Raw genomic sequence first — 14,097 nt, forward strand, 5'->3', positions numbered from 1 at the left:
TAGACCCTTATTTCAATTGATCAAATCCAAATTCATTAGTCTAGAATTAAAGGCCCTCTATGGTTAATACTAAATTAATATTTCTGATCTCAATTCTCAAAATTCTCTTTCTTATACCTCAGGACACCCAGATAAGTCTACTTGCTGTGACCCAAACTTGACCTGCAGCTCCCCAGCTCCCAGAGGTTGCCCCTGACTATGAACATAACATTCAATCGTCTTCCAGGGCTGAAGTCCAAGGTTACCCTCCTCCGTGAATGTTCAGCTGGTCATTACCAGCAGAGGTATTTTCCCTTACTCCTCAAAGATCTAGGGCATCTCCTTTTGTGTCCATTTCTCTTATCTTTTATACTGTATCATTAACTCTTAAGAACTCAGCTCTTACTCTTGTTTATATTTTCAGTCCCTGCTATGCTTTGTTTAGTGCAAGAGTTTAACCAGGAGAGGTACTCAGTAAGTCATTCACCCTTTCTAGGTTTTCATCTCTTTGTTGTAAATTGGAGATGCTAAAAAGCTTACCTAATGGGGTTGTGAAAAGCCAAAAGTGAACAGTTGTAAAAACCTTAGGACCAAAGATTTTGCAACTCCGAGGTTTGTTTTTTGTTTGTTTGTGTTTTTTTGTTTTTGTTTTGTTTTCTTTTTTTGAAACAGGATCTCATTCTATTGCCTCGGCTAGAATGCAGTGGTATCATCGTAGCTCAGAGCAACCTCAAACTCCTGGGCTCAAGGGATCCTCCTGCCTCAGCCTCCTGAGTAGCTGAGACTACAGGCATAGGGTCTCACTGTTGCTCTGGCTGGTCTTGAACTCCTGACCTCAAGTGATCCTCCCACCTTGGCCTCCCAAAGTGCTAGGATTACAGGTGTGAGCCACCACACCCAGCTGCAACTCGGGGTTTAAAAGCCTGCTCTATAACCTCACCTCCAGCGTTTCAGATGAGGTGCTCCTCCTTCCACACTATAACTCCTCTACTCTTTCTTCTCAGGATGCAAATTTTTCTTCATTCCATATTCTTAGGACCCCTTTGTTTTCCCTACATGCAAGCTCTTCCTATACACTTTGATTTGTCTTTGTATGCAATATACAGACATCTTTGATTTGGAGTCTTTTAACACTAAGTAAGGTCCTTCCAAATGGCTTTCAAAACAGCCAAGGTCTTTTGATATACCCTCTGATTCCAGATTTTTTTGAAAAAAGTATGGAGGTTGTTACTGACACCATGGCATCCACATCCAAAGAATAGCCTGATGGGATATCCCTTCTGAAAAGGTAATGTGTGAAGCAGAAACATCATGGAATTCCAGAAACCAAGAGCAACAGATGGAAAATATAGCACTGGAAAGGTGATTACAGTGAAAGGAGGCAGGGGAAAAAAACTGACTCAGATTAGAGACAGCCTGTTCTCCTCTACTTGTCATATGGTAACACTCAGGAATTTCTTAGCTAAGAAAAGAGTACTTTAGGGCCCCAATTTGGAGTGCCTGACACTCCAACTTACCTACCTGAGAGAGTTCTATGCATGGAAGGTGCAGAGGAAGGAAGAGCAGTACTGGGGGCTCTACACACCCTTCCCATGCTCCCCAGATATCTCTGCCAGCTCCCTGGCCTGAACAATATATAGCTACATCCAGGAATTCCCTTAAGCTGTTATCAGGTGCTCATGGACTTCTGGGAATATGGAGCATCTCCAGTGTTCCACACCTCCCTGACTTAGCGTTTCATTGCTCCTAAGACATATGCCAGAGTAGGAATGATCAGAACTCAGAGACCTGCAAGAACATTGTATAATATCTAGCCCCTCATTTTACAGAAGTAATTAGAACCTAGAAAAAAAGAGATAGCTCAAATGTATACAGCTTGTTAGTGGCAGAATGATACTTAAACCTAGGTCTTCTAACTCAGCTCGTGGCCTGTCCACTATACAACTATGATCAATATCCATAAGAAATGCTGCATTTTATAAAGAGTGCTTAAGCCCCATATAAGCTAATTTCAGCATTTGAATTTATTAGGATCTGTGAGATTCTCACTCGGGCCATCCTTCAAATTGACTTCAAGCATGATAGGAAGCACTGGTTCACTGTAGCTGACCACACACATACTGCAATTATAGATCAAATTATAGAATATATTTGCCCTGATCAAGAAGGTGCTGAGGACATTGCACTGTGCTACCTTTTTCATAAATGTTTATTGAATACCTGCTAGGGAGACAACAAAAGTAATAGGGATTAGTTAATAAAGTTGAAGTTATATGAACCTGAGTTTAAATTCAAGTTCCATCACTCACCTTGAGAAAGTTTCTAACCCACATACAGCTTAATTTTTTCACCTATAAAATAGACAGCAATCATCCTTACATGACAAAATAATTGGAATGATTAAACAAGATAATGCATGAAAACCATGTAGCCTATTGGCTGCTATTAATATATAGCACTCAATGAATGTTAGTAGTTATGTTTGAGTCCCAAACATTAAGTCCTTAAAGTAAAACAATTGGGAGTGGATATTGACCTAAGTGTACAGTGTAAGAAGAGTAAATACTTGGAATAGCTTGAATAACTTATTTCTAGGAAAATGCTAGCAGATATGTCTGGAAGGAATAGTTCTTTCTTACTAATAGGAGACTCACATTGAAACCAGGTCAGGGAGGACAGCAAGGAAGTTGGCTTTGAAAAGAACATCTTGCATAATAAATATTTGTCTGAGACTAACCAGAATGAAAATGTAGTCACTTTTCAAGAATACCACTCATAGATAAATCAGACCAAAGGATTCAGTGAGTCATCTAATAAACTCCTGTATCTTATCACAGACATATTGATTCTCATGGGAAAATGTCAGAAAATCACCTGAGCCCTGATCAATACACATGAATTTATCATAATTTTGTGTCCATTGTTCCTTTCTCATAAGTCTTTCTCTTTAAATTCTCCCATACAAAAAAACAAAATGTTTGTTTATTTATGACAAGGCCACAATCCCTACCCTAAAGGTCTATGCCATAAGGTGTATGTTAACACAAGTGAGTATAATTGAGACATTCATTCAATGTTAGACATAATTTTAGTCATCAAAAGATATAGATGAGTAAGTATACAAATTCGTATTCTAGTTTGGGAAACTCCTAAGGAAACATAACATTTCAATGAATCCAAAGATAGGAGATATAGGGATCATTTTAGGGGAGAACAAAAAAGGGGGTATTTGCCATATTCTAGGGCAGTCTGAGAAGATTTCCAGATGCATGCGGTAGCTCTCAAAGAATCAGTAAATATTATTGAGGTGAGTATGGTAAACAGAATGCCTCTCAAAGTCCATGCTTAGCACCTATGAATATGTTATGTTTCACGGCAAAAGGAACTTTGTCAATGAAAGATTGTGGACCTTAAGATAGGTTTTTTTTCTTTTTCTTTCACATTATCCAGGTAAAACTAATCACATACATGAGTCCTTAAAAGCACAGAACTTTCTCAGGCTGAAGATAGAAAGATACAACAGATGAGAGACCAAAGCATGAGAGGCACCCAAATTGCTTGAAGAAGTCAAATAAAAAGCATGAGAAATAATGTGGGCAGCTTTAGTAATGTGGTTAAAAGTAAAGACCAATCACTAGCTAAAACTCAGCAAGGGAATGGAAATCTCAGATCTACAACCACAGAGAATGGGAACCTCCCTAAAAACACAAAGAACTGAAATAAATCAACAGCCTAATTAAGCTTTAAAGCCAATTCTTCTCCAAAGCCTTCAAGAAGAAAGGCAGCCCTGCCGATACCTTTATTTCATCCTTAAGAGACCCTAAGCACTTAGGATTACTGAATTTTTGACCTAGAAAACTGTAATATAAGAGATTTCTGTTGTTTTAAGTTGCTAAATGTGTGGCAATTTCTTATGGCAGCCATAGAAGCTAATACAATGAGCCTCAGGCAAAAGCAAAAGGAGAGGCAGAAAACAAAGAAGGGTCATTCCTGGCAGATATAACAATACAAACACAGGTATAATGGCTTTAAAGGGAATAGTGGGAAAGCAGAATGGATGGCAGAACAAGGGGGCTTCCTAAGATTCAAAGAGTGAGTTAGAGGCCAGGTGTGGTGGCTCATACCTGTAACCCTAGCACTCTGGGAGGCCGAGGCAGGCGGATCCTTTGAGCTCAGGAGTTTGAGACCAACCTGAGCAAGAGCGAGACCACATCTCTACTAAAAAAAATAGAAAGAAATTAGCTGGACAACTAAAATAAATATATGTATATATATGTATGTGTGTGTGTATGTGTGTGTAAAATATTAGCCAGGCATGGTGGTGCATGCCTGTAGTTCCAGCTACTCGGGAGGCTGAGGCAGGAGGATTGCTTGAGCCCAGGAGTTTGAGGTTGCTGTGAGCTAGGCTGACACCACGGCACTCTAGCCTGGGCAACAGAGTGAGACTCTGTCTCAAAAAAAAAAAAAAAAGAGTGAGTTACAAATTAGTGAGATATCAATCTATAATGGCTGTGAATAGTGACAATACTAGGGCCAAGTAATTTGGAAAATAGAGACATTCCTATCATTGCTATGAGCAGGAGAGAGAAGACACATTTAGACATACTGATAGAAAGTTAAGAGTTCCTGTCTAATCACATCAGCATTCTTCTAAAATAAAGGCAAGATCATAATACAGAAGTAAGACATCAGGGTGATAGATGTGACTGGTTTGAGAGAAACTAAGGTATGAATTGGGAAATATGGAAGCATCTGTGACCAATGTCTGGTGTCTGTTACAATTTAGACTAACTTATGATACTATTGAGTTTATAATTTCCTAAATTGGCCCACCCATGTAATCACACTACTTTTCTTTTGAAAGCTTTTTTTTTTTTTTTTTTTTTTAAGGAAGAATACTTTATTTACCAAATGATGAGACACTGGTACGGGCTATCAAAGAAAGTTACAAAGCTTCCATTCTAGAGAAAGATGGGGAGAGGTTGAAGGAGATAATTTAGGCACATGTTATTATCTGAGTGCAGGTAATTTGGACCCGGTAATTTACATGGACTTTGGCATCTGACTTGGGTACGAATCCAACTCTGCCACTTACAAGATAAATTACTCTAGATCAGTCACATTACTAGTTTAAGCCACAATTTCTTCATCTGTTAAATGGGTATGATAAAACCAATCCTGTAGAACTTTTGTGGGAATAAACATAATATAATGTAAGTAAAATTACTACTTAGGGCATGTCTGGTACATATAGGTATGGCAGAGATAGGATCTCTATTCATCAAATCCATTTCCCTATTTTCCTAGGCATACAGCTAGTCTATATTTTTCAGCCTAAATAACAGTTAAGGGTGGTAATTTTTTTTTTTTTTATTCCTGGGTTTTGTGAGGGTACAAACATTATAGTTACACTTTATGTCTTTACCTCACCCAAATGCTGGTTGAAGGCATGCCCTAAAGCTTTTTAATTTTCTTGGCCACATCCCCCTGGAGCTCACTGTTTTCTTACTTCAGTCTGGATGAGCCGCTTCCCAAGCCCATTACACAGCTGTCGCGAAGGGATTTGCCCAGTTGCTATCCTCAGTTAGAATCCTGTTTCCTGGATCATAGGTCTTCCTTTTCTTCATCATCCGTGTTTTGTTGTTGTTGCTGTTGTTGTTGTTGTTTTGCTAAACATTTTCCTCCTTCACACTTTGTTTTAGGAAGCTATTTTTTAACTGGATAACATGTTTTTCATTTCTATGCAACTCTGTTTCCCTCTCTTTCCCCAATGGCTTTTAGAGAACTTTTCCCATGCCATGTATTGTTCTAGGCATCCTCTAAGGGGTAATATTTTATTTGGGGATACTTAACTATAAAATGATACTACGCAACAGTTGTGATCTCTTCACCTTCTTCGGAGAGAAATATAGTCACATATTTATCAAGAGACTAATCATGGACATTTCTTCATCTATGAAACAGAACATAGCAAACAGTTAAGACTATGTGTTTGGATTTTACCCATTTCTCTGAAGTCATTAATTGAGACCTAACCTCGATATTTCTATGTCCACCACTGAATTTGTTAGAAACAGGAAAACAAGAAAGAGTGCATTAATGAATATGTGTGAAGGTCCATGTTGGGACCACTTCCTGATGTAGAGTGGGGTGGAGGTGCAGCATGATGTAGTCCTCAAATGAGAGTGTGACACAAACACATAACGTGAGATGTACTGTATGTAGAACCTGGCAGAGTTAGTCACAGAAGGAGATGTAGAACTTGAATTGAACCTTCCTGACTATTGAAATATGTGTCCAGACAGGCAAAAGGTAAAATGAGTCCACAGAGGACCCAAATTCCATTCAGTAGTAACTCCTACAACCTATATTCCTCTAAGAGTATGGGTCCAGGATGTTCTCCATGTACCAACACTAAATTGGAAAAGGATTTGTGTTTCACAGAGTAAATATGCTGGCATTTGCTTCCAACAGGCATACAGACCTGGACCTTCTTCCAGCCCACAGCAGGTGGGTTGTTTAAAGAGACCATCTTGCTGAAAGAGACCAGGTGCAATTCATGTTATAGTCCTAGAAAAATATATAAAGATATAAAAATATATAAAATATATATATAAAAATATAAAAAGATATAAAACCAATGAGATTGCCTGAGTGATGGAGGTTGAATCATAGGAAAAGGTTAAGGAAGTCAAGACCACAGACCAGATGTATCTGATGACCTTGATAACCAGAGCCCTGTGGTGGTGAGAGTATCACTGTGAACACAGTTCTCATTAGTTAACTAGGGAAATAGTCTGAGACATATCTCCAGATAGCTGAAGGACAGAGACAGACAGAGCCAAGAGCTCTCTAGTTAATGAACTGTATAAGAGAGAAATATCAGCAGTAAATGTCTACTGAGCCCCTTTTAGACTGGGAAGATTTCTAAGATCAAGAAACAGACTCTGTTATTCAGGAAATGTGTTGCAGAAAGCATTAGCCTAGATGTTCCCAGACAGTTTTTCATAGGTACATAAAAGATCCAAATCATTGCTTCAAAGTCCTCTAGATTTAAAGGAGCAAGCAAAGGCACTGTCACTGAAAGCATATTTTCCCCTTATTGTAGCAGTAATTTTATTATAAGTCACATTTGAGACAGATCCAAAATCATTCAAAATCAGCATCCATCCAAAAAATATTTATTTAAACATCTATTAAGGACAGACACAATGCTACTATTATTTTAAATTACAATGGGTATGCTCTATAGTACATGAGGTCTAAGCAAGACAAATATTCAAGGTACATTTGTGGCATGTTTGAAAATTTCAAGCACAATTTATTTTTTATTCACTTTGGTCATATCCATATGCATATAGTATTTAGACTATGAGCAATAATAAAAGCTTCATATGGAACTGTTAGTAAAATTATAATCTATTTTAGAGTAAAACATTTTAGGATGTGATAATTCATTAAAGTAGAAATAGATTGATGATATGTAAATATATGCAAATATAATCATTTATTAATTCATTCCTGGATTATTTTTTTGTATGTCAGGTACATTCCAGGCCCTGTGTTAAAGGCTAAAGAGTACAAAGATAAATATTAATAAAACTCATGAATGTCTGCTCATGAGTTGCTAGTGGAGGTGGCAAACCAATCAAACTAACTTACATTCCAAGGACAGTGGAAATACACAAAGCAGGTAGTAACAGTTCTACTTAAGGCTCAGGAAAATCTTTGACAAAGTATTTCTTTAGACTATGGCTTATGCATATAATATTTTAAAGCTAAACATGGCATGTTGCATTTATCTTTGCTGAATAAAAATAATATGAGTAAATAAGATATCTGTATAATATTGTATAATTTTTAAAGCAGTTTATTTTTTTAAAAAAAGTCAAGGCTATGAGGTAGATAAATCAGAGATTGATGCCCTATTTTGCACGTGAGGAAATTAAGACCTAGAGAGTTTCATTCCACTTACTCAGGATTTTGTCATTTATACTTCATCTTACGGGGGGATTATGGGGCACAGAGGGAGAGGAAACATTTTCTGATATGAAACTCTGGTTTGAGGAAAAGTATTATTAGTTCATATGTTCATTCATTAATTTCTTTACCAATTATTTCCTTCCCTTATTCATTATTTATTCTTCCATTGTTTTGCTTATTCTTCCATTATTACTGTAGCACCATCAGATGCTATCTGAACGGAAGGCCCATGGTAAATCTAAACGGACAGACAGAGTAGAGTAAGACAATATTGCTGCCTTCAGGAGCTCAGATTCCATCAGGGAAAACAGATGGTCATAAAAGAGTGAGGGAGAAAAGTCACAGGAGAGATATAAGCAAACAGCTGTTGAGTTCAATGGTGGTTGGCAGAGCCAAATGCCTACACATCTCAGGCTCTCCTATGTGGAAAAAAAAACACATGCCAGGAGTCCTAAAGTCTAATTGTGACTAATTAGATACCATAGCTGTCAAACCCCAAAACTTCACAACTTTTCAAACATCATGGTGACAAAGGGCCTGGCTTCTGGCAGCATCAGAAATCAACCATGCTAAACTTGCATTTTAGTAATTATGTATACTCAGCCTGTAATTACTCCTATCTGTGCCTCTGTCTCTTTCAGAGTTGTGCAGGCCCATAACCAGAAGGCTTAGCATATCACTAAGTGTCCTGAAATTAGTCCCCAGCTCCCCCAGAGAATAATCCTCAACATGTCCCTGATTATTCTTGAAGAGAGACCCTTCTTTTGCCTTTAGAGGACGTTGACATAGTTAATTTCTATTAATAAATAAGACCCAAGATGGTTCTGGCAGGTGCTGGCCCAATATACTACATTAAATGATTGATCATTGATTTTAAAACTTTAAGTACACACTAACATTCCCCTGATTGACATATTCTTACTCTGGTGTCTGGCTTCCTGTATCTCCAACACTAGACCACTTATGCCTTCTAGATCTGCCAAAAAGTCAGGGCTTGACCCTGAAGAGCATCTTGAGAAGCCTGTGGCGTATCTCCTTTGTCTTAATGGAGTAGATGATTGGATTTAGCATGGGAGGCACAAAGAGGTAGAGGATAGACATAAGGATATGGACAACATGGGGCAGGCCAGCCCCAAAGCGGTGTACAATGGACACACTAACCATAGGCACATAGAAGATGAGCACAGCTGAGATGTGGGACACACACGTGTTGAGTGTCTTGAGACGCTCCACCTGAGAGGCAATGGCTAGCACTGATCGCAAGATGAGTACATAGGAGATGAGGATGAGTGCAGAGTCCAGGCCAAAGGTGAACAACACAATGGACAGCCCATAGTGGCTATTGAGGGAGACATCAGTACATGCCAATTTAATCATATCCACATGAAGGCAGTAGGTGTGAGAGAGAACGTTCTGGGGGTGGCAGAAAGGCAGTCTGTGCAGCAGCAGTGGGAAGACCAGGATGAGAGCAAAGCTGCGGAAGACAGCACCCAGGCCCATTGCCACAACACGGGCATTGGTGAGCACGACAGCATAGCGCAGTGGATTACAGATGGCCACATAGCGATCGAAGCTCATAGCCAAAAGGATACCAGACTCTGTCCAAGAGAAGAGGTGGATGAAAAACATTTGGACCAAGCAGGCATTAAAGGTAATCACTTGAGCACGGAAGCAGAGGGCAGCCAGCACAGTCGGCAGTGTGGAAAGGGACACGCCCAAGTCATTGACGGAGAGCAGGGACAGGAAGTAGTACATGGGCTGGTGCAGGCTCTGCTCCTCCTTGACAATGAGGAGGATCAGGGCATTGCCCACAATGGAGATGGCATAGAGTAGAAGGAGAGGGAGGGATAGCCAGGGCTCTGTGGCCTCCATTCCTGGGAAGCCTGTCAAAATAAAGCTGGGAGCATCAGAGGCATTGATCCTGAAGTTGCCCATGAGGGGCTGGGAACATTTGTCATCAGCTGGATTGATCGTTTGGAGAAACTATACCATGTGTCTCAAATTACTACTGTTCCTAGGGATGAAAAGCAACACCAAGGTTTACACATTATACACAGATTTTTATTGCTGAAATTTACTGGGAGAATGAACAGGAAGCTGTGAAATGCTAGCTGTTAAGAGGGAGGCTTCTTTCTTAGACCTCTTTCAAAGATGATTAAGACTTTTTCAGAGGGGTTGACTAGCTCCCTCAGCCTCATTAGTAGCCCTCTGAATGCCCTCGTTATGGTCATTATGACAGCTCTCCATCATATGCCTCAAATTTCATAGCCATGATCCTAGCTGATCCTTAAGAGATGTTAATTAACGCTTACACCCAGCCTGACAGATGAGGAACCAAGTGACCAAGAAAAGGAAGGGAATTACCCAGATTTTCTGATGAGGAAGTTACATTACTAGAACTCAAACTCTGTAACCCCGCTTTCATCCCAAGGTATTTATACGATCCAGGATCCCACATTTAACACTGAAAGGTCTTTGCAGGAAGCTGGAGAATCAGTATCTCATGAGAGGCATTGTGGTATACTAGTTAAGGGTTTGAGTCCTAGTGCTGCAACTTTCACGTAATAGCTATGTGAAATTAGGCAAATTTCTTAAACTCTCTGTCTCTTTACTTTTAAGATAGGGCAAAAATAGAGTTGCTCTATGGATATACAAACAAACATGTATATATAAGGGGAGATGTAGGGAAGAGAAAATTTGGACTTGAAACAGGTCCTGCCTATTAGTAAGCATTATAGGTATACTGCTGTTATTGTTATTGTTACTATTTAAAAACATGTTTAGATGGCAAATAGATTGTATATTGTACTTTCTTTAACAAACACCATGTCGTATGTTTATACAAAACTTGAATATATAATCTTTAACCATATATTAGCACATAATAGATTATGGTAAAGAAAAGCAAAAGTAAAATGCAAAGGATTAAGAAAAATTAAGAGAGAAAAATTATAACCTTGAAAACATTCTACCCATTACCTTATTTTTCTTATGAATCGCTAAAGAATAGCATTCTTTCATTTTCATAACAGAGCATGTTGTTCTTCTCACAGAATGTCAAGCTTCCACACAAGTAGATGAAACACGTTGGTTTCCACCAGCCCCAGCAAGGCTGTGAGAAGAGGTGACACAATACATTTTACATCCTTCCCCTTGCTTCCTTGCACTGTTGAATTTCAGAAACAACCATTTGAGAAAGGAGCTTCATTTAAGAATATTTTATAATATTTCTGTGGCATGTCCAAAAACCCTGTACATAGCACTTTCATAGGTATTAGATCTCCTTCTACCCCTCATGAATAATTCTTAATGCTCGAGTGTAATTACCCACCACTAAGTAATTTATTAAACCACTGTCATATTTAGTATTTTATATAACCCTTGGGTGAAAGATCTATTTTTCTCTGGCATAAGATAAGTATTATATCAATGAATAATCAGGATAGACATCAGGAAGAAATGCCCTACCAAAGTGCTAACAATCTGGGAAAAATTTCCAAGGACCTACTGCTAAAGAATGTGTTTGCTGAGCGATGCATTGAATTTGAAGAGGATGAACCAGATAAGCCCTGGGAAACCTGTAAAGTGTATGAGCTCCCATTAGTACCACACAAAGAAATAAACATTGAGAATTTTAGAGGAGACGATCTCAGGAGATGATTAGGTCACCCACTTCTTGAACAACACGTCCCCGAGTCTCATTCCACATGTCATATGTTTCACTATAAGGAAGTCTAAAATTGTCTTAACTAAAAATCTGCTGCTGCAAAATCAGCTGTTTTAGTACCTCTTTCTTATCCTAATTGGGGATGATGGAGTTCAGCTGAGTGGTTCCTACTGACTTTTTCATCCTCTCTTTCCTTAATATTTTTCTCCAAGTTCAGGCTAATTAAAAGGAGGGGGCAGAGAATAAAGAGAGAAGTGATAAAGAGTGAGGGGGAGAAATATAAGGACAGGGAAAAAGGCAGAAAGTGACAAAGAGACAGAGAAAGGGTAATAAAAAACAGAGAGAGAATAATATAGAGATGATGAGGGGAGGGAAATGCAAGACCAGAGAAGGAATTTTAGAGAGACAGTGGAAACATTGAACATATTGAACATGGAGAAGAAGAAAGAGGGGAAGACAAATACGACTTGAGAGTAGCTACAAGGCAATGCCCCACCCTGCTCCAGATGCTCCAGGGGGAATGAGCTGTGCTTTCCCCAGGCTGTAGAAGACTCCATGCTCACACTACATTTCACAGGAGCTGCCTCTCAAGCTCTGAGAAGTGGAGGGTTATGGCAATAATATTCCCCAGACAAACCCTTTTGGGAACAGGCTCCTCATAGAGCGATCCCATTGTATGGCTTGCTGTCTATTCCCATGGGTGGTTCAAACCTCTGTGAAAAGGACAGGTCAGTAACCCCTCTCCTTCCAGCTGACCAGCACTTACCTGCAACCACACCATGTCCTCCTGGCTCCCAACATCCTGTGAGGGATGCAACCTAACCATCCTCTGGCAAATAAGGGGTCTGACTACCAAGGAGCCCAGTGCTAGTTTGTGATAAACCAAGAATATAACTCATTCTACCTGAATTTCAGCTCTAATTTTCTTTTCCCCACCCAAGTTCCCACTTCAGGGCTCTCTTCTCAGGGGACTTTCGGAAGCCAGACTCTAGGGTTGGCTAAAGTCATAGCTTATAGCAATATAATGATCATCAATGATACTCAGTGTTTCCACTATTCCCTAAACTTCATAAAGATCTTGACAACCAAATTCAGAGGGAGAGAATCTCTTCCTATTTCACAGATGAGGAAACTGAGTGCTCAGATGGTCAAATTCGGTTCAAAATCGTATCACTGAGCACAGGACTTCAAACTAGACCATTCATTTATTCACTTAACATTTCCTGTACGCACGAAGATGACAGGATTTACTTTAGGTTCTTTTATTCTTTTCTTTTTCAATTTTCTCTATTTTTGAAGGAGGTTGCACAGAGAATGGTAAAGGCAGAGACACAAGCAGTTAAATAGGAAAAAAAGAATATGCAGGGAAAAAAGGTAAATATGGTAAATACTAACAGGTAGATGAGGCATGTTTCAGGGTCTTTGCAAGATAAAAATTTTTATTATGTGATCAGAAAATGTTAAGTGAGTATCACTGATGTTTTCAACGTTCATTTGTGTTATTGCATGTATCAGAGTACTTTATTTCTGATATAACATTCCATTGTATGAATGAAACATATTTTGTATGTTGATGGACATTTGGATTGCTCTCATATTTTGGCAATTATGAATAATGTTTCTCTGAATATTTGTGTACAAGCTTTGTTGTAAAAACATGTTTTCAGGGCTTTTGAGTCTACCTAGAAGTAAAATTGCTGGGTCATTTGAAAACTCTGTTTAACTATTTGAAGAAAAGCCAAACTGTTGTGGCTGCACCAATTTTCATTTCCATCAGTAAATGTGTGAGGATTTCAATAACTCCATATCTTCATCAACGCTTGTTACTCTCTGTTTGTGTTCTGTTTTTGTTCGTTTATTTTGTTTATAGCCATCTAAATATGTGTGGAGCGTATCTCATAGTGGTTTTGATTTGCATTTCCCGAATATTGAATATCTTTCTACCAGAGATGATTTATGTGGCAGACTAGGCTTTGTTCCTCCATCAAATTGGCTGCTGGACCAATCTTACCATCCTGCCTCTGTCATTATGGAGTAAATGAGAAACAAGCAAGAGATCAGTTTTTATGCTTGCTTTATTAGAATTATGATTACAAACTTATCTATACACATTCTATCATCTGAAAAAAGAAATTTCAATGTCAATTTCTTGTTTCTCAGTATTCTCTGGTGCATTGTCCTTCCTAGACAACAAGAGATGGTTTCAATTAATGATTTAGAGAGAGCTGTTTTAATTATTAATTAAGTTAACATATACCTACCTAGGGCATGCTTTCCCCATCTTATACATATGTATTTTAAAAATAATGCACAGCTTGAGACCAGGGTATCTCAGCAGTGTTTAAAAGTTCTGAAATTAAATGTACTTTTAGGCTCTGCCAGTAGGAAGCATTAGAGGCAGACTGGAAAGCCAGAAGAAGAATAAGGGATTTGCTTTTCCTGTTGGCCTCTATTCTTGTCATTGTCCC

The 14,097-nt window shown here is 38.8% G+C and overlaps 1 protein-coding gene across 1 annotated transcript; it reads right to left on the reverse strand.

Annotated features, from left to right (window-relative positions):
- Positions 1-8,949: 8,949 nt before the first annotated feature.
- Positions 8,950-9,834, reverse strand: LOC105822049 (olfactory receptor 51I2-like). The gene has a single exon (XM_012658980.1). It carries the CDS (start codon positions 9,832-9,834, stop codon positions 8,950-8,952), a length of 885 nt encoding a protein of 294 aa, XP_012514434.1.
- Between the last annotated feature and the right edge of the window lie 4,263 nt (positions 9,835-14,097).

Source organism: Propithecus coquereli, unplaced genomic scaffold (assembly GCF_000956105.1).
Source record: "Propithecus coquereli isolate 6110/MARCELLA unplaced genomic scaffold, Pcoq_1.0 Scaffold594, whole genome shotgun sequence".
Taxonomy (NCBI): Eukaryota; Metazoa; Chordata; class Mammalia; order Primates; family Indriidae; genus Propithecus; species Propithecus coquereli.

Bases quoted from the DNA above. Each gene is read 5' to 3' on its own strand.
- LOC105822049 (XM_012658980.1), bottom strand. From the start codon at position 9,834: ATGGAGGCCACAGAGCCCTGGCTATCCCTCCCTCTCCTTCTACTCTAT.